The 20,466-nt window shown below is 44.4% G+C and overlaps 2 protein-coding genes across 2 annotated transcripts; one reads left to right on the top strand and one right to left on the bottom strand.

Moving 5' to 3' along the window:
• Positions 1-2,138: 2,138 nt before the first annotated feature.
• LOC132868869 (BEN domain-containing protein 6-like) lies at positions 2,139-3,766 on the top strand. The gene is made up of 4 exons (XM_060902111.1): positions 2,139-2,555; positions 2,795-2,999; positions 3,206-3,305; positions 3,716-3,766. Exons 1-4 carry the CDS (start codon positions 2,139-2,141, stop codon positions 3,741-3,743), a joined length of 750 nt encoding a protein of 249 aa, XP_060758094.1. The 3' UTR covers positions 3,744-3,766.
• Positions 3,767-5,085: 1,319 nt separating this feature from the next.
• Positions 5,086-17,979, bottom strand: LOC132881420 (tripartite motif-containing protein 16-like). Its single transcript, XM_060913874.1, has 6 exons — positions 17,330-17,979; positions 7,176-7,271; positions 6,808-7,041; positions 6,504-6,675; positions 5,923-5,982; positions 5,086-5,800 (listed from the first exon to the last, which is right to left on the bottom strand). Exons 1-6 carry the CDS (start codon positions 17,927-17,929, stop codon positions 5,268-5,270), a joined length of 1,695 nt encoding a protein of 564 aa, XP_060769857.1. The 5' UTR covers positions 17,930-17,979; the 3' UTR covers positions 5,086-5,267.
• Positions 17,980-20,466: the final 2,487 nt, after the last annotated feature.

Raw genomic sequence — 20,466 nt, 5'->3', positions numbered from 1 at the left:
CTGTCTATATTTGAAACGAGCTGTCAATCAAAGAAAATATCCGGCCACTTTCACCAATCACCAGTCTCCTCGCGGAAACTGCCATGTCCCTCCCATGTGAGGCTGGGAGTCCGTGGGCGGGCATTTTCGCAGTATTTGTCCAATAACCGTCTTGCATTTTGAGATTGAAAAGCGCATAGCTCCCAAATGCCATTGAAGTCCACTGAGGCTGGGAGTCCGTGAGATTCCGTGGGCGGGCGTTTTCGCAGTATTTGTCCAATAATCGTCTTGCATTTTGATATTGAAAGCACATAGCTCCCAAATGCCATTGAAGTCCACTGAGGCTGGGCTGCATCGCGCTGTCACGAGGGGGAAAAACTCACGCACACATTAAAGTTATAACGGAATGATTTCGCACTGTAGTGGGTTGAGCACATATATTTCTATGATTCTGGATCTGAAATAGCAATGTTATAAGGTCGGCTATAACATAAGCCTAGCACAATTCATCCTACACGATGTTCGTCATTTTTAGAGGAGGCTGAGCCTCCCTCGTTGTCTTAGAGCAATCGCCCGTGATAGATACACATCTCACAACAATGGTATGCAGCCAAACTGGACTTGATTGGGGGAATTGACCCTACGAAGTGGACAAAGATGCATTTTCAAGTGACTATGCAGGGCTGCCAAAGCCTGAAACTGCCAAAGCCTGCTCCAAAGCCTGAAACTGACTTCATCAAACTTTAAAGGCTGTCTGATATATACAACTTTATATATTCACAGCGCGCCTTTTGGCGGATGCCACCTGAATCGCGCAGAACAAAAAAAAAAAACAGTTTAAATCGGGAAGCTGCACACATTTGCGCAGTCCTGCACACCGCTCAGGCTGCACAAATGTGCGCAGCTTCCCGATTTAAACTGTTTTTTTCTCATCCTTATACTTCCTGTTTCATGGACTGTAACAGATTTGCTTATTTAGTAATTTTAATACAGAATTTACTTTGAAATTATAATCAGACACTCCAACGCCCCCCCCCCTAAAAAAAAAAGATCGTATCTGCGCGATTCAGGTGGCATCCGCCAAAAGGCGCGCTGTTTGCATCCCAAACACAAATCAAATCATACCGAATAGACCTAAAATGTTTTTCAAAAATGACCCTTGCGTGAGTGAAGTGACAAGTTTCAAATAGAAACGTGACAAACTAGCGATATTAAGTGTACATTACAATGTAAACGTTCACTCAGCGGTTCCAGTTAGGCATTCTCCAGAGATTGTTCACATGATGTTTTGGTTTCCAAAAACAAACTTAAACACAATTGATTGTTTATTTAAACAACTTACCACTTATAAAATGATCGGAGCAGACTTTGCTGTGTTTGGAAGGCTGATAATCCTTGCGGTTGATTCTCGCAAACCATAGATTTCTCCTTTGTATGTTGAGTTTGTTTGCTACCTTAGTGCTCCCGTACAGTGGGAATTCCATAAAAGCTCCGCTTGACTTCATCATCTGACCTATTATGACAGCCGTGAATACAACAGGTGTGCACCATTTTTAGCTTTAAATAGTAGTAATGTAACTATAAATGTAAATAATATATAAATGAATGTAACTCGCACGCTACAATGTGTGCTCAGTGACCCGTACGGTAAGCTGGCCCTCCAAGATGGCCGCCACCAGGGAATCCCAGACTCTGTGACGTCATGTGAAAACTATCTATAGTAACAAATGGTATTACCTGAATAGGATGTCACAATGTTATTACATGGTTCCCCAGAGGGGGGTTTGGCCAGGTATTGCAATGACCCCTACTGTTATGTGACACTTTGGGCCATGTTGCCATCTGTGATTGCGCCTGTTCTTTATTATTTTTAAGGGAAAGGACTGTTCAAAATGTAAATGCCTCGAACAGCGTGTCAGAGAACTGGAGGAAGATCGGCAGCGGTTAAGCCGGCAGCTAGATACATTTAATGGTAAGTTTGGACTTGATTAATTTATTGGCCAGATTCTGAAGCTTTACTCTCTCTTTCTTCAAATAGTGTAGTAACTTAGTTTAGAGACATCCGAAATCTAAAGCGGACTAACATATTTGAAAATGTAGATGGTAATAGTGATTTATTTTCTGTGATACAATTCTGTGATTTCTTAGATCTGAGAAATATGCTGGCTGAGGTCTTGGCCAGCCATCGCCAGCCTTTGCCAGCCATCACCAGTCCCCAACCAGCCATCACCAGCCCCCAACCAGCCATCAGCCCCCAACCAGCCATCACTAGCCCCCAACCAGCCATCACTAGCCCCCAACCAGCCATCACCAGCCCCCAACCAGCCATCACCAGCCCCCAACCAGCCATCACCAGCCCCCAACCAGCCATCAGCCCCCAACCAGCCATCACCAGCCCCCAACCAGCCATCACCAGGCCTCAACCAGCCATCACCAGGCCTCAACCAGCCATCACCAGCTCCCAACCAGCCATCACCAGCTCCCAACCAGCCATCACCAGCTCCCAACCAGCCATCACCAGCTCCCAACCAGCCATCACCAGCCAACCAGTCAACCAAGAACAGGCAAATGATGATGTAAGTGAATTTTGTAAGAGCATCCATTTACCTCCCAAGCAATAGCCTTGAGACAGCCATCCCTCAAATCAAATAGCCTGCTGTCAAGCCTGTTGTTAAAATGTCCAAATGTTGTTATCAGTAAATTTATAGTAGATCATGAAGTTAAGTTCAGAATTGTCAGCCAATGTTAATTGATGGGGGTGAGGAGGCTTCATATAGCCTATAACAAGTTTGTGATTTTTCTTCTGAATTTCAAGGTTGTCATTGGAGGAACCCTCAGGGTCAACAAAATTAAATTGCAAAGATGCAACCACCAACTCCCGACCAAGCTGGTGTGCGACCTGCTAGGAGTTGTATTTTCAAAAAGAGAGATGGCCACCTCGTCCCTGACTGGACAAAAGGGCAGTGCCAAAGACGAAATAAAACCACCACTGGAGGCCACCGCGGTCAAAGCTATTTTTGGTAAGTTTAGCCATTTTGTGTGTCTAATCTGCTGCACATATTAAGATATACAGTATATGCCATTTTTGCAAATTAACACCACTACTACTGCCATTATGTTTATGTTGTACCGCACCATTATCACAAAAGAAACTGACCTTTAGAAAGTTGCCATGTCTTTTACTGTTAATCACATATGGGATTATGTTTTTCACATTACTTTGCAGAATACACTCTGCAGAAATTTCCCAATGTGGAACTATCCGTCCTGAGGGGAGCCGTCAGGAATAAGTTAAACAATGTCAGCAAGCTGTTCAAGAAAACACAGTAAGTGTACTCAACAGTGAACACACACACACACACACACAGGCATCAGGAAGGTCACCACTGTCTTAATCCATAGTCAGCCTGTGTATAATTAAAGGAGAATTCTGGCAAATTTTTAAATGTAAATAATCCATGCCCCATAAGAATGGCCAGGATAGGGCTTAACAAAAAAAAAAAATGCTGCAATACAACTGCATGTTGAAATTGGCTGGAATTCTCTAGGCTAGCATTTCTTTTGACCCACTGACACTGCTGTAAAATAGAAATCCATATACATTAGTAGCCTATGGCAAACATTGTGTTATATCTTTTGCTAGCTAAATAAATAAATACATACATACATATATATACATACATAAATCATTAATCTGTATTATATCTTATTCTCTGTTCCTCTCTCACACACCTAGGGCTGAAGCTGGATCCGATGAACCCTGATCCCTCAGACATTGAATTATTTGTGGAAAATAAAAACTTTAATTATATACAGATTGATTCTTCTGTTTTTATTTAGGCAGATGGAAGCATGAAGTCATTTAAGTGGGTTTTTTACATTTGTGGATACAATTAGGCTATTTATTATTGTTTGCTGTGTGAATTATTGTAGCCTACTTTTGAAACTTGAATAAGAAAACCATGGTTTAAAAAGCATGGTTTGGTAAAAAAAAAAAAACATGGTTTATGGCAAAGATTATACCATAGTGAAACCATGGTTAAATCATGGTTAAACCATAGTCATGAACCATGGTTTTCATGGTTACCTAAAAAAAACCATGAATAACTATAAACCATGGTAAAACCATGGTTAATTTATGAACCATGGTTTTCATGGTTACCCAAAAAACCATGAATAACTAAACCATGGTAAAACCATGGTTAGTTTTCATAGTAAAACCATGGTTAATTTTTGTAAGGGGCGCTAGCCTGTCAATGGCTTTTTCAGTGTAACGTTAGCATTAAGCTAATCGCTAATTGTTCGATGTGGTCAGTTAATGAGAAATTGAACTTGTTTGTGTATGATAATTGTGTTAAATAACAAAGCCAAACAACATGTAACATTTTTTATTTTTATATTGCAGTTTCACAGCGATTCAACAGTAAACATTTGAGAAACTCCCCTGCTGACTCGGTGTTTATTGAAGAACTCTGTTCGCGATCTGCCAAGTTCACAACAACTAACAAGGGCAGAATAATTATATTCCAGTCCTCCAACAACAGATTTACAGTTTATCACAAGATGTTTACAGGAAATTGTGACTGAATATACAGGACAAGGACAGACTTAATGATTCATGTGGAAGATTAATAATTAGTGAGCTTAACAAAACAGAAAATCCTTTCACGATGCTAATCTGTTAGCTGTTATGCTAACATTTTCCCAAATTCTTAGCTTGTTAGCTACGTACATTATCAACCCTGGTGATTTATAGGAAGAAAAAAAAAACAACATCCACTGATAAAAATATTTGAGGAAATGTTAATAATTTAATAATATTATACACTTGATGTTTTGCTATAATTGAGACAGTCAGTAGACAGATAATATAATGAGATACAGACAGAAGAACAACACATTACTGCGATTCATTTTCATTTCCTCTCAGATTACAATACAAGTTTGTCGATGTGATACAATGATCATTAATCTAATATTAATAACAACTGTAAAACTGAAAAATTTCATTTGAATATTTAAAAAAATATATGTGCCAGCAATTATAGCAGTTGTTTATGATAATGCAGATGTTTTATTTTTTTTTTTTAATGTTCTAATAATTATTTTTATATAATGGTCACAATTATAATATTAAATCTCCTAAAAGACAGAAAATGATCTAATATAAATAAATATTAGGAAATCAAAAATACTTTCCTCATGTTCCATCTTTATTGGACTTAAATTCTCTATATAAAAGTAAAGCTGTTCATCTTAATTTTAAAAACGTCAAATCATTTAATATTTTATTTTGGATCACACAATCTCACAGTTGATCCATAACAACGCAGCCAGAACCCAGCGTATAGAGGCTGAGTGAATGTGGTGTGGACTCTGTGGAGGAGCTTCATCGTGTCAGAGACGCTGTAGAAGGACAGAGTTCCTGCACTGTGATCCACATACACTCCTATTCTGGAGGGGGATGGAACTCTGAGATCAGTCTTAATGCTGTTGTGACGGAAAAAGAGAGAAGAAGAAGAACACCGCAGACTCCAGGACTGACTGTTGCCTCCAAACCAACACTCATTACCCAGTCCTTTCCTTCTGATGTCTTTATATGAGGCTGATATATACACACCTCCCTCACTGCTCCACTCCACCTCCCAGTAACAGCGTCCACACACTCTCTCCTTACACAACACCTGACAGTAGGAGTCAAATCTGTCTGGATGATCAGAGTACGGCTGCTTTATCTCACTGCGCGTCACCGCTCTGTTCTTCTCAGACAGAATGAGGTAATAATGTACTGTGTTGGGATCCAGAGTCAGATCACAGAAATCTAAACACATGAGAAATGTGAACGTTAGATATTAATCACAGCATAGATTTATGTGGAGAGTGAGACACTGTGTGTGTGTGTGTGTGTGTGTGTGTGTGTGTGTGTGTGTGTTTTACACGTACAGTGCAGAAAATCTTCTCTGCTCTTTGGTTCTGAGGGTAAAATCATCTGAACTGCTGCAGCTGTGGAGACACAGAAACACAATGGAGATGAAAAATCAGGTTCTGTAAAAGACGGAAACAGTTTAAAGTGATACAATTTGTGTCTGATGTTTAATCAGCGTTTTATTTTAGAAAACACATTCTCTAGGTGTGGGATTTAAATGAGATTTTTGAACGACCGAGAAATAAACTTTATTAATAACATGAGCACGAGCAGAGAGCTGCTTTGGAACTAATGATGACAGAATAAATGCTATTCTTATGAACTCTCTCTCTCTTTGGAGGAATGTGTGAATAAATGTGTGTGTGTCCTCTATACTTTATTAATAGTACAATCACTGAAAACAAAACAGAAGCTTTGACACTAAGACCTGAATAAAAAGTGTAAGTGTATAAAATCATCTTTCCAGTCGAGAGCAGCAATAACAGGAAGTTCATGTCATCATCTGAAATCATTTCTGTGTGTTTTGGGGAAATTTGATGTCTCTCTTTACTGTGCTGCAGAGAAAGTAAAGATTTCCCAGCAGGACGATTTCTCTCACCATGTTCAGGGATTTTGATGAATTCCTCCTGGCAGAATTCCTCGAGTCTCTTTTTCAGATCAGAGAGAGATTTCCTCACTCCATCAAATGAGAGATGTTGATTGACAGTGATGTTGGATGTGTGAAATGTTGGTCTGGGAAGTGAAGGAGACTGACACCCAGAAGCTAAAACCTACAGAAAGCAAATTAAATGTAAAACACACTTGTGATGTCAAACAGAAACATTTATTTTTATCTTAATCAGCAGTGTTTGAGAGAGTGTGTGAGGAACAGCTGGCTCTGTAGATCAGACAGTGAGTGTTACCTGGAGGAAATGGATGTGATCGTGTGTGTGAGAAAGCTGCTCCAGCTCAGTGACTCTCCTCTGAAGATCAGCAATCTCCTGCTCCAGTTGCTCCAGGAGTCGTTCAGCTCGACTCAGTTCAGCCTTCTCCTGATCTCTGATCAGCTCCGTCACCTCCCAGCGCTTTTTCTCCATGGAGCTGATCAGCTCAGTAAAGATCCTCTCACTGTCCTCCACTGCTGTCTGTGCACTGAGCTGTTAGGACACACACACACACACACAAGATTTAAAGCTCATCTATCATTCCCTCTCTTACTGGGACTGTAAATGACTCGTTGTCCATGTTGTGTGTGTTTCTAGGAGCAGCTCTGTCTCTGCTCACTGCTCACCTTTATAGTGTTCACAGCCTGTTTCAGCTCCTGCACCTTCTTCTGCTTCTCCTGGATTCTCTGCTGGGATTTCATCTGCTCCTCCTTTAACTCACTCTGTGAACATTTAGCTGTTTAGAGGTTTGTTATTTTTCCTCCACTTCCTCCTGCATCTGCTCCTTCTATATACATGAGCTCACACCCACACGGCTAATGTTGTTCTAATTGGCAGAGGAGAGATCTGGCCCAGTTATGCTGGCGTAGAGCATCGGTGGGATTTAAACTCATCATCTCCTGACTGGAAGGTGAATGTTTTTTGCTGCATCATTCAGGAGGTTTAACTCTTTACAAGTTTATCACATTTTACACAGCATTGTCTCGAGCTGTTCTGTAAAGCGAGTGTGTACTGTGTGTGTGTTTAATAGTTGTGACTTGTGTGCACATTCTTAAGCTGTAAAAGTCTGGATGATGGTGCCACACCCAAGATTTGCCCTCTGAGCAACAATACATTAAACATTCTCTTAAAGCAAGACAGACTTTTGATTTCATAAAATCAGTGAAATTTAGTTCCCTTTGAAATTTGGTCATTGTGATTCATGTTTATTTCTGTAATATCTCAAAAAAATATCAGGCCCTTCTGTGGCTGGGAAGTTATTTAATTTGAGGGGATTAAAGCAAATAATGTGCATGAAATCGCGCGCTTCGTGCAGTCAAGCAGATAGAGGAAGTCCGCTGTGCACATGTTTTCATTGACCGGGCACTGACCCAGTTACGTCACTTTGCTGTGAGACGAGGAGCTAATCATAACATTCACGTTGCAAGTTCAGTGCTCAAGTTGTGACAGAAAATATGACGGCACCAATGGATCCTACACATCAAATGCTGGTTCATCTGTTTCTCCCTGTCGTAAATATTATAATTAGTGAATAACGGGCTGCAATTAGCCCAAATATGTATCTTTTTGAGGCGAACTTGAGCCTGGTCACTCATCTTGTTGAAGCTCGTTTTTCATTGAGCGTATTCTAGCCAATATTTGTTCGACATAACGAAAATTATGTATTGATTTCACAATGTAAATATTATTCCTGTGCATTAGATAGTTTTCATAGAAGCTCCTTTTTTTATCATTGCGATGGTGAAGACCGCTGAGTGAAAATGTGTGTAATTAGACGATACACCTATATTGCACAACTTCTGGTGAACAACCTCTCGATTCACTATCATACTGTGCACTGTATTTCGTTGAGCAAGACGGTATACAATTATTTTCACTGTGGCAGTGGGGGCGTGGGCAAGCACTGGTTTGTGAATGGAGAGTGAGGCCTGTGCTGTGTGTGTGTGTGTGTGTGTGCGCAGTGAGGATCTCTTCCCCTGGCTGAAATCACATCGGTACTGTGGCACACAATTCATTTTGAAACTGCTGAAAAGCGTGTTTTGTGTTAAGAGACAGTTTAAAAAATAAAAATGAACGTGACATTGATCCCGCCTGCCTGTTTCAGTGTCCACTATATCATGACACCATTACGCTCATCTTTTTTATTTTTGTGTTTGCTAATGTTTTTGCCAAACATAGTGATCAGAAGTAATAGTTTTGGGAATACGAACCCTCCACTATCTTTGTAATGCCACTAATAGACTTTCCTAAACTCGACTTTAGTATAACCTCGTGAATTTCCTGTATAACCCACCCGTTTCAGACATGATCCCGAGGAGAGAAAAAAATCCCTAAAGTTTGATTGAAGGAGTGATAGGATAGAGATATAAAAAGTCCACACATCCTGTTAAAATGATGATAGGTTTTTCTGATCTAAAAAAAATGAGACCACGATAAATCATTTCAAAACTTTCCCCCCTTTAATGTGACCTATAACCTGGACAATTCAATAGAAAAACAAAAATCTGTTAGGGGGAAAAACATAAAATAAATCACAGACAATAAGTTGGTTGCATAAGTGTGCACACCCTTAAACTAATACTTTCTTGAAGCACCTTTTGATTTAATCACAGCATTCAGTCTTTTTGGGTCGGAGTCTGTCAGCCTGCCACATCTAGACTTGGCAATATTTGTCCATTCTTCCTTGCAAAAGCGCTCCAAATCTGGCAGATTGCGAGGGCGTCTCTTGTGCACAGCCCTCTTCAGGTCACCCCACAGATTTTCAATTGGATTTAGGTCTGGGCTCTGGCTGGGCCGTTCCAAAACTTTTTTCGGGTCATTATCATGCTGAAAGATGAAATTCATCTTCAGCTTTTTAGCAGACACCTGAAGGTTTTGGGCCAAAATTGACTGATAGTTTGAACTGTTCATAATTCCCTCCACCTTGACTAAAGCCCCTGTTCCAGCTGAAGAAAAATAACCCCAAAACATGATGCTGCCACCACCATGCTTCACCGTGGGTATGGGGTTCTTTTGGTGATGCGCAGTGTTGTTTTTGCGCCAAACATACCTTTTGGAATTGTGGCCAAAAAGTTCAACCTTGGTTTCATCAAACCGTAACACATTTTCCCACATGCTTTTGAGAGAGTTGATGTATATATTTTTGCAAAATTTAGCCGGGCCTGGATGTTTTTCTTTGACCCTACCTCACAGTCCAGACATATGGAGAATATGGGAGATTGTTTAGGCGGCACGGTGGTGTAGTGGTTAGCGCTGTCGCCTCACAGCAAGAAGGTCCGGGTTCGAGCCCCGTGGCCGGCGAGGGCCTTTCTGTGTGGAGTTTGCATGTTCTCCCCGTGTCCGCGTGGGTTTCCTCCGGGTGCTCCGGTTTCCCCCACAGTCCAAAGACATGCAGGTTAGGTTAACTGGTGACTCTAAATTGACCGTAGGTGTGAATGTGAGTGTGAATGGTTGTCTGTGTCTATGTGTCAGCCCTGTGATGACCTGGCGACTTGTCCAGGGTGTACCCCGCCTTTCGCCCGTAGTCAGCTGGCATAGGCTCCAGCTTGCCTGCGACCCTGTAGAACAGGATAAAGTGGCTCGAGATGATGAGATGAGATGAGATGAGATGAGGAGATTGTTGTCACATGTAGTACACAGCCAGTACTTGCCAGAAATTCCTGCAGCTCCTTCAGTGTTGCTGTAGGCCTCTTGGCAGCCTCCCTGACCAGTTTTCATCTTGTCTTTTCATCAAATTTGGAGGGACGTCCAGTTCTCGGTATTGTCACTCAGTGCGTTTACATGCACATAGAGAAAATTGAATTTCTGCCGTAGCTTGGCTGAAATCGAAGTTCTAAATGCCATGGAAACACCTTAGCTCGGCTGAAATCGAACCGAACTGGATTTTTCCAGGGGATAGATTAGGGATAAAATTAGCTCATGTTTTAAGTCGTTCAAATTCTGTAAAGCTGCTTTGCGACAATGTTTATTGTTAAAAGCGCTGTACAAATAAACTTGATTTGATTTGATTTTTCGTAATCGAGCTACGCGACCTAGATTATGCGATTGTAGCCGAGCTGCTTAGTGCATGTAAACCCTGTCGAGCTACTTACTTCAGCACTGCCCCTTCCGGAAGTGACGAGACCACAAGCGGGAAACACAACAGCCTCGGTCGGCATGACACGTCACCTTAGCCGCCACTTTATTAGGAACACTTGTGTCTGGGCATGTACGCACCCATTTCCAATTAGTTGGTAAGTTATTAGCATGTTAGCAGGCTAACAGTTAATATGTTCACCATTACAGATCAACTTCAACTTAGTGGCCATTTTATTAGGAACACTTCTGTTTGTACATACAAACACTCTTCTTGTGAAAACGGAACTGATAACTTTGTTTATACTCTTGAAGTGTTAGGGTTTTGCTGGGATTCGAACCTGGTTCGTTGGTGTGATGATCCAGCAAACCCCCACTAGGCCACCAGGGGGATGACTCAAATGCAGAGGCGTGAGGCGGAAGTAGAAAAAGAATCAAAAGGTTTATTTAAACTATATACACTATATACAGGGCAAAACAAAAGACAAAAAAAAAAAACAAAGAGTATAATCCAAAAGAAAAGCAAAGTGCAAAAATTCAAAAGCTAAGAAGATCAAAAAACACAGTACAAAGGAAACTGGAGATAAACATAACAGCACAAAGACTCCGTGACAAGAGGACTGAACTCAGGGGTATAAATAGACAAACTAATTAAGGACACAGGTGAAGATAATTAGGCAATTAACACAAACACAAAACACAGGAACAGTGGCGGCCTCTAGAGGCCAAAATAAACACGACATGAAAAGGAAATAACAGCGGCCTCTAGAGGCCAAAACAGTCCTAGTCCTAACAGGACCCCCCCCTCTAGGAGCGTCTCCTGACGTTCCCAGGGCGATCCGGATGGGCCGAATGGAAGTCCCGACATAGTTCTTTATCAAGGACATCCCGAGCAGGAACCCAGCAGCGCTCCTCAGGACCATAGCCCTCCCAGTCCACCAGATATTGCAACCCGCCGCGGACCCGGCGGGAGTCAAGCAGGCGATTCACAGTGAACACAGTCTGCCCCTGGAAGATGCGGGGGGGTGGGGGGTTCCTAGGGGCAGGGGCATACGTAGACGTCAGTACGGGCCGTAACAGGGAAACATGGAAAGTGGGGTTGATCCTCAGAGTCCGGGGCAACTGGAGCCGGTAGGAGACAGGGTTCACCCTGCGCACCACCTTGAAGGGGCCAATGTAGCGAGGAGCAAGCTTGCGGTTCTCCACCCGCAGTGGAAGGTCCTTAGTGGACAGCCAAACACGCTGCCCAGGGCGGAAAGCGTGTGCAGGTCTTCTATGGCGGTTGGCCTGAGTCTGGTTGGTTCTGGAGGTCTGTATGAGGGTCTTCCTGACCTTGCTCCAGGTCTTGCGACACCGTCTCACATATTGGTTGACCGAGGGCACCCCCGCGTCCTCCTCCTGGTCCGGGAACAGAGGTGGCTGGAACCCGAATTGGCACTGGAATGGCGACAGCTTGGTGGCCGATGACTGCAGGGTGTTGTGGGCGTACTCCGCCCATGGCAGCCAGGTGCTCCACGATGTCGGGTTATCCATAGCCAGGCCTCGCAGGGTGGTTTCCAGGTCCTGGTTGAGCCTCTCCGTCTGACCATTGGACTGTGGGTGAAACCCAGAGGAGAGGCTGGCAGTGGCTCCGATGACCTTGCAGAACCCGTGCCACACTCGGGAGGAGAACTGGGGCCCTCGGTCTGAGACGATGTCCTGTGGAAGACCAAAGACTCGGAAGACATGATTAAACAAAAGTTTCGCAGTTTCAAGAGCAGAGGGGAGTTTGCACAGTGGTATGAAGCGGCAGGCCTTGGAGAATCTGTCAACTAAGACCAAAATGACCGTGTTACCTTGTGACTCAGGGAGACCCGTGATAAAGTCGACTGCCACGTGGGACCAGGGACGCCGGGGAATGGTCAGAGGATGCAGGAGACCCTGGGGACGCTGTCGTGGGTTCTTGGTTCTGGTGCAAACCTCACAGGACAGGACAAATGACCTTACTTCCTGCTCCATGTTAGGCCACCAGAAGCGTCTTTTCAGGAAGTCCAGGGTCCTCCGAGCTCCCGGGTGGGCGGTGAGAGGGGAAGAGTGACCCCACTGGAGAACCTTGGCCCGGGCTTGATGTGGGACGTACAAGAGGCCTGGTGGCCCCGTCCCAGGACCGGGGTCCTGGCGTTGGGCTCGTCGGACAGCCTCCTCAATACCCCAGCGGACAGGGGCCACAATCCGGGACACAGGGATAATAGGCCCGACTTCATTCTCCCTGTTAGTGGCAGAGAACAGTCTGGACAGTGCGTCAGGTTTGGTGTTCTTGGAGCCGGGGCGGTATGAGAGGGTGAAGTCAAATCGACTGAAAAACAGGGCCCACCTAGCCTGTCGAGGGTTCAGTCTCTTGGCTTGCTGGAGGTACTCCAGGTTCTTGTGGTCAGTCCAAACCAGGAATGGATGTTGTGCTCCCTCCAGCCAGTGCCTCCACTCCTCAAGGGCCAGTTTGACCGCTAGCAGTTCTCGATCCCCCACATCGTACCGGGACTCAGCAGGACTCAGGCGGTGGGAGAAGTAAGCGCAGGGGTGCAGCTTTCCTTCCGAACGTTGAGAGAGCACCGCGCCGACACCACTGTCCGAGGCGTCCACCTCCACGATGAATGGTTGGGAGGTGTCCGGGAGAACCAGAATGGGTGCCGTGCAGAAGTGGTCCTTGAGGTCTTTGAACGCCTTTTCTGCCTGAGGAGACCAGCCATAAGATCCACCTGTCCCTTTGGTGAGGTCTGACATGGGTGCTGCCACAGAACTGAAGTTCCTGATGAACTTGCGGTAGAAGTTAGCGAATCCTAAGAACCGCTGAACCTCCTTAACGGACTTGGGAGTAGGCCAATCCCGGACGGCCAGGGTCTTGGCAGGGTCCATTTGGAGTTGGCCTGTCCGTACAATAAATCCCAGAAAGGAGACCTCGGGAACATGAAATTCGCATTTCTGGGCCTTGGCGAACAGATTGTTCTGTAGCAGCCTCTGGAGAACCTGGCGGACATGGTGGCGGTGCTCCTGCACGGTCTTGGAAAAGATAAGGATGTCGTCGAGGTAGACAAAAACGTATAGGTTAATCATGTCCCTTAAGACGTCGTTGATTAGGGCCTGAAAAACAGCTGGTGCGTTGGTGAGTCCGAAGGGCATCACCTGGTATTCGTAGTGCCCAGACGGGGTGTTAAAGGCAGTCTTCCACTCGTCTCCCTGTCGGATACGGATGAGGTGGTATGCGTTCCGTAGGTCCAACTTGGTGAAGACGGTGGCGCCTTGGAGCAGGTCGAAAGCTGTGGACATCAGCGGAAGGGGATATCGGTTGCGCACAGTGATCTTATTCAGGCCCCTGTAATCAATACATGGTCGGAGCCCCCCATCCTTCTTGCCGACAAAGAAGAAGCCGGCTCCAGCAGGTGAAGTGGAGGGTCGAATAAACCCAGAGACCAGGGCATCTTTGAGGTATTCCTCCATGGCCTTGCGTTCTGGCTGAGAGAGTGAAAACAGTCTGCCACGAGGAGGGGTAGTCCCAGGGAGCAAGTCGATGGCACAGTCGTAGGCCCGGTGCGGAGGAAGAACGGCGGCCCTGCTCTTGCTGAATACCTCCTTGAGATCCCAGTACTCTGTGGGAACTTGAGATAACTCGGTGAGATCAGGGGGCTCGGCAGGAGACACAGGAGAGCTAGAGAGCAGACAAGAGGCATGGCATGCAGGGCCCCATTCCACAACCTGGCTTGTTACCCAGTCTATGCGAGGGTTGTGGCGAGTAAGCCAAGGAAGGCCTAGAATAACTGGGAACTCAGGTGAAGGAATCAGGTGCAGGGATATTTCTTCCTTGTGACCTTGAGACTGGAGGAAAACTGGAGAAGTAACTTGGGTGACTCTTCCATCACCTAACGCTTGGCCATCGAGGGCAGACACAGACAGTGGGACTTCAAGAGGTGCAGTCGGAATATTGATGCTTTGGGCGAAGTGAATATCCATAAAGTTCCCAGCCGCCCCTGAGTCTATCAAAGCTTGACAAGAGTGGACAGACTCACCCCAGGAGATGGAGACCGGGATGTAGATTCCTTGGCCAGGGAGTCCGGGAGAGAGGGTAGGCCCCGTCACAACCCTCCCTCGGCTGGACGGGGCGGTCCTTTTCCCAAGAGTTCGGGACATGATGCTCGGAAGTGACCAGGCTTGCCACAGTAGATGCAGCACTTGTCCCTCCTTCTGCGCTCCCTCTCAGATGCGGAGAGGCGAGTACGACCCACTTGCATGGGTTCTGGACAGTCACTGAAGGAGGTAGACGGTCTCCAGGTAGAGGTAGGGAGGCTGGGGGGGCTCAAGGCTTGGTGGCGTTCTCTCATCCTGTTGTCCAGACGAATAGCATGTGAGATGAGGGTTTCGAGGTCACTTGGGCATCCAATAGAGGCCAGACCGTCCTTGATGGGGTCAGACAGACCATGGTGGAAGGCTGGCACCAGGGCAGTCTCGTTCCATCCACTTACTGCTGCGAGTGTTCGGAACGAGATGGCGTAATCTGCGACGCTTCCTCCTTGCCGGATGGACATGAGCTTTCGGGCTGCGTCGGTACTGATGTCTGCCTGATCGAAGACCCGAAGCATCTCTTCAGAAAACAGCTGGAAATCAAAGCACTCAGGTCCCTGTCTTTGCCAGATAGCAGTAGCCCAGGCTCGCGCCTTACCAGCTAATAAGGTGATCACAAAGGCAATCTTGCGGCGATCCGTAGTGTAGGTGGTAGGCTGAAGCTCAAAGGTGAGTTGACACTGGGTAAGGAACTCTCGGCACTCACTGTGCTTGCCATCATACCTCTGTGGTGCAGGAAGGCTGGGTTCGCGAGGTGAAGAAGGCAGCATTGCAGGAGGCACTGGAGCAGGAGTGGGAGCTGGATCAGGAGCAGGAACTGGATCAGGAGCAAGAGATGCAGGCAGAGATGTCAGCTGTGCCAGGGTTTTCCCAATTTGCTGAAGCAGTTCCTCGTGGCGAGCGAGGGCCTCACGTTGGCTGGTGAGCGTACGTCCATGAGCGTCCATGGTCGCTCCGAAGCGTGTCAAAGCTGCCATAATTCCCTGAAGGTTGGCCGGGTAGACAGTTGAAGCAGCCTCTGCTGAGTCGGTCATGACGGAGTCTTTCTGTTAGGGTTTTGCTGGGATTCGAACCTGGTTCGTTGGTGTGATGATCCAGCAAACCCCCACTAGGCCACCAGGGGGATGACTCAAATGCAGAGGCGTGAGGCGGAAGTAGAAAAAGAATCAAAAGGTTTATTTAAACTATATACACTATATACAGGGCAAAACAAAAGACAAAAAAAAAAACCAAAGAGTATAATCCAAAAGAAAAGCAAAGTGCAAAAATTCAAAAGCTAAGAAGATCAAAAAACACAGTACAAAGGAAACTGGAGATAAACATAACAGCACAAAGACTCCGTGACAAGAGGACTGAACTCAGGGGTATAAATAGACAAACTAATTAAGGACACAGGTGAAGATAATTAGGCAATTAACACAAACACAAAACACAGGAACAGTGGCGGCCTCTAGAGGCCAAAATAAACACGACATGAAAAGGAAATAACAGCGGCCTCTAGAGGCCAAAACAGTCCTAGTCCTAACATGAAGAGCTCTTCTTCATGACGACAACCGGAAGTGGACCAACACGATGGGGTGTGTAGCGCCACCTGTGGCTCGGGTGCACAATGTACCTCACACAATAGCTCGATTTCCTTGTGTGCATGTAGGATTGGATTTCTCTGGCACCCCTGCTGGGACCCTTAGCTCGATTACCGACAGCAGCTCGATTTGGATGTGCATGTAAACGCACTGACTGTTGTCCCATATTTTCTCCACTTCTTGATGACTGTCTTCACTGTGCTCCATGGTATATCTAATGGTGTGGAAATGTTTTTGTCCCCTTCTCCTGACTGATACCTTTCAACAATGAGATCCCTTTGATACTTTGTAAGCTGTCTGTGAATCCTGGCTTTTACTGCAGGATGCAACTGAGTAAATGTCTGAACTTTATTTGGGGTTAATCAGAGTCCTTTTAATTGATGGCAGGTGTGAACCTCAAAAGACTGAATGCTGTAATGAAATCAAAAGGTGTTAAACGCAATTAGTTTGGTCCGGCGTTTCCTTTCCTTCCCAATACAGAGTCTTTTCTTCTCACTTCCTGTTACTATAGTCGGTCTTCCATGTTTCAAGCGCGCAGTCACATGTTCTATTGTTATCTCAGGTTGCAAATTTGTATCCCACAATGTGTTGCGAATGGCGAAACCCCACCACGTCATGCGTGACGTAGTATCTTGGTTTAGCTCACGGTGAGGCAAGAAAAAAATGGCAGAGATTTTAGGGCCACAGGGCTCTAAATTCATGAATTGTTCTTTTAGGGAAAAAAGTAATAAAATTTGAAGTCTGTGATTGGAGTTCAGTAGCTTTTTGTCCACTAAAAAAAACATAATTGGGTGTCAGGGAAAATTCTATTTATGGCCTAAGTTCGAAAAATCTGAAAGTCAGTCTACCTTTAATGATGTTATATTACACTTTAAAAATCTTTTAGTTCATTGGCAAATCTTTCTGATGAACAAACAATCGTAACATTTTTAAACCTTCGATTAATTTGTAACCAGATTAAAACATCTGATTGTAGACACGAGTAAAATTAGGATGAATTCGTTCTGAAAGTGTTTCTAAAACGTTCTCACCTGTTTTTCAGTTCTTTCCGCTGCAGCTGCGACTGTGTCATGACCTCTGTGTTCATGCATCGTACACAGATAACAGATGAAGCTTTGGTCAGTACGACAGTAGATCTCCAGCACTTTATCATGCTGAGAGCAGATCTTCTTTTGTAGATTTCCAGAAGCTTCGACTAACTTGTGCTTTTTCAAAGCTGGAACTTCATAGTGAGGTTTCAGATGAGTTTCACAAAAGGAGGCCAGACACATCAGACAGGACTTGACGGCTTTGTGTTTTCTCTCGGTGCAGAAATCACACTCCACATCTCCAGGTCCAGCGTAACAGTGAGCAGGAGAAGCAGCTTGGACTTCAGTCTTCTTCAGTTTCTCCACCACTTCAGACAGCATGTTGTTTCTGCGTAGAACAGGCCGTAGAGTGAAAGTGTCTCTGCACTGAGGACAGCGATAAACTCCGCTCTTATCATCCTGATCCCAGCAGTCATTAATACACACCTTACAGAAACTGTGACCACAGTGGATCGTCACTGGATCCTTCAGTAGATCCAGACACACTGAACAGAGGAACTGGTCCACTGAAAGCTGATCTACTGAAATACTGGCCTCGGCCATTTTCCTGAATTCATGCACTGGGAGACAGAGAGAGAGAGTCTCTAAGTTTCTTTTCCTCTGAAATGCGAAGTCATTTCCTGGTTGTGTGTGTATGAGAGAGAGAGAGAGAGAGAGAGAGGGGAGGAGGAGCGCAAAGACAAAGTTCATGAACGTTCCTCTGTTAATCATTTCTTGGACACAGTTTTTTCTGAGGCAAAATATAAACCTCCAAACTGCACAATATAACATTCTGTACAGCCATGTGAAAAAAATAAGTACATCCCATGGAAATTGTGAAATTGTTGACTTTTCTCAACACATTAAACAAGCAAATATTTCACCCTCTTTGATACAATGCTTGTAGATAAACATGATATACTCCAATAAACAACACATAAAATCAACATTTTATCCGCATTTTCATAATTTAAAAAAATATATATCAATAAAAAAGTCGGCGGCACGGTTGTGTAGTGGTTAGCACTGTCGCCTCACAGCAAGATGGTCCGGGTTCGAGCCCCATGGCCGGCAAGGGCCTTTCTGTGCGGAGTTTGCATGTTCTCCCCGTGTCCGCGTGGGTTTCCTCCGGGTGCGCCGGTTTCCCCCACAGTCCAAAGACATGCAGGTTAGGTTAACTGGTGACTCTAAATTGACCGTAGGTGTGAATGTGAGTGTGAATGGTTGTCTATGTCTATGTGTCAGCCCTGTGATGACCTGGCGATTTGTCCAGGGTGTACCCCGCCTTTCGCCCGTAGTCAGCTGGGATAGGCTCCAGCTCGCCTGCAACCCTGTAGAAGGATAAAGCGGCTAGAGATAATGAGATGAGATAAAAAAGTCAGGACACCCTAGAAAAAAGTATGTACACCCTTAGATTTATCATACTTTCAAGTCCATAAAATTAGAACCAGGTGTTCCAGATTAGGTGCCGTTGATTAGAACCTCCTGCAGCTGGAAGTGCAGGTGGAACCTGTCTTATTTAAACCTGCCATCTAGGGTCTGGTATTCTCTTTACTTTTGAAGTGTGTGGTTTCATCATGCCAAAATCTAAAAAGTTCCCGAAGGACCTCAGAAAAGTGTTGCGGGTACCAATGAATCTGGCAAGGGATTGAAAAATATCTCGATGAGAAATTAATAATTCCACTGTAAGGAAAATCATCTACAAGTGGTGTCAATTTCAATCAACTGCCAATTTGTCCAGGACTAGCCGCCTCAGCAAATTCAGCCCAAGAGCAGAACATTTGATGCTCAACAAAGTCTCGAGGAATCCCAAAATTTCATCACTGGATCTCAAGGTAACTCTTGCACCTGTTGGTGTGAAAGTGCACACATCTACAATCAGAGATTGGACAAATTTGACCTGCATGGGAGGCATGCCAGGAAAAAGCCATTGCTGTCCAAAAGGAACATTAAAAGAAGACTACAGTTTGCCAACGAACATCAAGGAAAAGACAAGGCCTTTTGGTCTCACATGCTCTGGACAGACGAATCAATAGTAGAGATGTTTGACCACAGTAAGAGTACACATGTGACACAGACCAAAGAGCTTTTCAGCAGAAAACCTCATACCATTTGTGAAGCATCGTGGTATGGTTTGGTGTTTCTTCACTGCCTCAGGGACTGGGAAGTGTGCATTAATGGATTTAACTATAAATTCTGAAACCCATCAAAGAGTGCTTGAAGATAATGTGAGGCCATCTGTCCAAAAGTTGAAGTTGAACCAGAGGTAGACCTTTCAACAAGGTAAGGATCCTAAGCACACGAGCAAATCAACCAAGGAACTGCTGAAAAAGAAAAAAATGGAGGGTTATGGAATGGCCGAGCCAAAGCCCAGATTTGCACCCCATTGAAATCTTGTGGGGAGATTTGAAAAGGGCAGAACATGCAAGAAAACCCTGAAACGTCTTGCAACTGAAGGAATTTTGCATGGAACAGAGGTCAAACATTTCAGCAATCTGATATCAGAGACTGTTGGATGATTTGGAGAAACACCTTCAAAAAGTTCTTTCTTTTTAAGGGGGCAGTACTAGCTTTTGAAGACAAGGGTGTACTTACTTTCTCCACAGAAGAATATTACATCTATTGATATTTAATTGAATAAATCTGTTGATAATTCTATTGAATAGATGATTGAAAAAGCTCATTTTCCCTGCTGTTTTATTCAAGTATATCACCTTTATCTGGAGGCACTGTATCCAAAGGGTGAAATGTTTGTTTGTTTAAATATGTTGAGAAAAGTTTCCAATTTCCATGGGATGTACTTTTTTTTCACATGACTGTCCATGTAAGCTTCTACACTGGTCTGTGCAAAACTTGCATACATTTTCTAAGGCATCTATTAATAATCTAAGGATCTCCATCCTAAAAGTACATCCTTAAGTACATCCATTTAACAATTGATCTGTCTTCATAAATTTATGACAAATAAAGAGTAATAAATAAATTAAAAAATCACAAACATTGTGATGTGGATGCTTTCACATATAATAAAATTAAAATAGTATACATTAAAAGAGGAGAGGGGAGAAAGCCCCAAGAGGGGAGAGAAAGAAGTTGAGATC

Source organism: Neoarius graeffei, chromosome 2 (assembly GCF_027579695.1).
Source record: "Neoarius graeffei isolate fNeoGra1 chromosome 2, fNeoGra1.pri, whole genome shotgun sequence".
NCBI classification, from domain to species: domain Eukaryota; kingdom Metazoa; phylum Chordata; class Actinopteri; order Siluriformes; family Ariidae; genus Neoarius; species Neoarius graeffei.
Note: the sequence above shows the minus strand (reverse complement) of the source record. Positions and strands in the feature narration are given on the sequence as shown.